This window comes from Rhagoletis pomonella, unplaced genomic scaffold (genome assembly GCF_013731165.1).
Source record: "Rhagoletis pomonella isolate Grant_MI unplaced genomic scaffold, Rhpom_1.0 Rhpom_scaffold_00009, whole genome shotgun sequence".
In the NCBI taxonomy this organism is placed as follows: domain Eukaryota; kingdom Metazoa; phylum Arthropoda; class Insecta; order Diptera; family Tephritidae; genus Rhagoletis; species Rhagoletis pomonella.
This window is the reverse complement of record NW_023458563.1, coordinates 30,770,430-30,773,526: the sequence shown is the minus strand read 5'-3', so window position 1 is coordinate 30,773,526 and position 3,097 is coordinate 30,770,430. Positions and strand designations below refer to the sequence as shown.

General features: G+C 35.4%; 1 protein-coding gene across 1 annotated transcript in view; it reads right to left on the bottom strand.

The window, feature by feature from the left end:
- Positions 1–2,632: 2,632 nt before the first annotated feature.
- Positions 2,633–3,097, bottom strand: part of LOC118745487 (augmin complex subunit dgt6) — a 3,989-nt gene continuing 3,524 nt past the window's right edge. The window contains exon 6 of the mRNA XM_036478935.1: positions 2,633–3,097. Coding sequence (XP_036334828.1) covers positions 2,633–3,097 — 465 coding nt within the window.

The following is a 3,097-nucleotide window of genomic DNA, read 5'->3' as shown; positions in this document are numbered from 1 at the left end:
TACTTTTCGCCAAGTAAATACATTTTTTGATGCGTGTGCAAAATCTATTATATTCGATTGATCCATTTCAGTAACGAAAATTTTTTTCTTTACTCCGACTGTTCTTACGAATTGGTACCAATCAAGGGGATGATGGATTTTTATTGAAGATTTCGTTTTCTTTTTCTCTATCGCAGCATGGTCACTATCGGACTCCATGTGAGTGTGACCAGGGACCATGAATTTATGATCTATAATGCTTACATTGTTTTCTAATTGCAGGAAAACAGCAAACATAGTTGCAATGAAGGAATTTTTATTTTGACCTGCGCAGCAATCACCGTAGAAAACAACATTATTTACATTGGCATTTAATTCCAATAAATGAGTGAATACGCATGAAGCTATTTCGTTTCCACCTCTTTTGGCTATTGCTTCATGCCACATGTAGCATATTGGTTGATTTGTTGCAATGTCATACATCGTAAGATTAAAGGTCCATAATGACCTTTTATAGAATGACAGTAAAGTTCTCAACAGAGGTGTAGGAAGGCACTGCTGAAGGTCAAAACAAAACACTTTTAGTGTAGTATTTAAAGATTTTTCCTTATAATTTTTTTTTGAAGTTTTGGCAACTTGTAGTTGCGATCCCGTACGAGTCCGGACTAGTCAGAAATAGTCAGAATCAGTCAGATTTTACTGGAAATCGATCCCGTACTCGGTTCTCTGACTATTGAGAGGACAAAAAAGAGAGTAAATACGGTTCTCTCTCTGTCAGAAGTTACCAGTTTTAGTCCGAGATTTTTTTGCTGGTAAATTCTGGTAAATGTGTCAAACGATCAGCTGTAGTGTGATTGGCAACCAAATTGTAAACAAAAGAAAAATGCACTCTGCTAATTCATGTTGAAAAGTATTTAATTACTTGTTTAAGTGGATTCTAATGAATTTTAAAGTATTTTTTTGGTTATTTACATGTGTGAGCTGAGTGTGTTTACATACAAAATAAGCAAAAATTTACAACCAAAATTTGGAGGTTATGTTGAAGTTGACAGAAGTTACCATTTTTTACTAGAAAGCGATCCCGTACTTTTCAATGTTACTCTCTCGCTCTGAGCGAATTTTTATTTTTTGACAGTTTTACTAGTCCGAGTCCGAGGAATACGGGATTGCACCTTGTATTTTACATTGAAGCAAATCACATTTGTGGCAGGTGTCAACTTTAGGTTTTTTAAATTTTAAATTAAGTGTTCCAAACAGTTGAGCAAATTTTGAAAGCGATACGGAATGGTCGTATTTATCTCCATAGAGGCGATGAATTTCAGCTACAGACAAATCCCTCGGTAGATAACGGTTAGAGGCATCGCGCCGAGTATAGTGCGACTCATATGACGGAAAGCTTTTTATGAAATTTAAAATTTCTTTTTCTTTTGCCATAGAAAGTTTTCTAGAGCACGTTATGCTTTCTCCACTAACACTACATCCTTCAAGTTTTGCTTTCGCAACCGTTTTTATGAGTTGTTCTGCCTCAGATATCGTAAATCTAAAGCATTTTTGGCAAACCGAAATTCTATTACCACCAACCTCTAAAAAATAATAGTATGTATGCACTCTGCTTCGAAGATTTCTTTCATGCTTAACTCTTTTAATAGTGTTCGTTTCTTGAATTTCAATCAAGCCATACGCCTTACGTAAGTTATAGGAGCCTTGCCCCCAATACTGCTTGTGTATTAATTGCTGTTCCCCGTATGATATTCTATCAGCGCATCTTTTTCTGCAAGATTCCAGCGGGCGCACAACACGAGCAGGAACAATTTTTTCAGCTGTTGAAGTATAACTTTCCCGTGGTTTCGCGACGTGTGTGAGCTTTTCTTTAGTACCACTTCATTTGCAACATTTCGAATTTTCCTAAATTTACATAAATTTTTATTATTACCAGCCAATAAATGAGTGTGTATGTAGTAAAACACTCACAACTTCGCTTTCTGCATCTGAGCTGGGCGCAGTAAAATTACTTATATTAAAACTAGGGTCAACAACCGAATCATCACTAGAAAAATCAACATTACTCATATTGTTAATGTCTAATATGGCAAATAGATTTTTACTTTCCACTGTTATAAGCAAATAGTCTTAACTTAACAATTCAACAGCCTTTCAGCAACTGAACAGCTTATGAAAAATATACGATATGAACACGCACAAAAACAAACTTATGTTAATTTAAAACACCGTTATCGTCAAACGAAAATTTAGCAGAGACTTAAGGTGTTCTGCAAAACGACACATTTTACCTATTGTATAATATTAATTTTATCCTAAGCACTTATGCCCATTTAAGTGATGGAAATCTGGAAAGCTATTTTATGCATAAACGCCTAAGTAAACATATGATGTTTCATTATATTAAATCTGTTAAAAATTGTCTAGTATATATTGAATTTATGTTGACCTAAGTTTTCATGAAATAATCTTTAATATCAGATAAGACATTTCAAATAACTTAGCTTTACTTAAGATATTTTTGGTGTAGGAAATGTATTCAAAAAGTGTGGACGTTGAAAAGTTAACCGTGATAACTTCTTCGAAAAACGAAAAATTTGAAAACGAATTGGATCCAAATGTGGATTGTAAAAAGACGAACCATAATATGACATTAACTCCATTTTGACTTAACTGAACTTAAGATGTTATAATATATGGCCACAGATGTGTATTTGGTACTTACATTAACGGAAACGGCATTTTCCTGCATTGTTATGTCATTTAATTTAAGTTTTGGCGTTTCGCTCCATTCCACTGCAGGCGGTACAAGTGGATCTAGCCGCCCTGATGGACTAGTGCTCATATTGGCGATATTCAGACAATCACCTTGGACCTTCTGCACCGCTGAAAGTCGTCTTGAGAAAAAGACTTTTGCCTTTGTGCCACCACTTCCACTACTACTGCTTATCGCTTCGAGTAACTGTGTACGAGGAATGCGAGTTCGGTCATTGGAATTAAAGGGGGTGTAGGGTGATGTGCTATAACGTTGCTGGCCCCTATGCGCATTACTAGTGTCTATATCAGTTGTACGATCTATGCTTTTATTCAGGGTGGCACTAATATTATTCGTATTCAT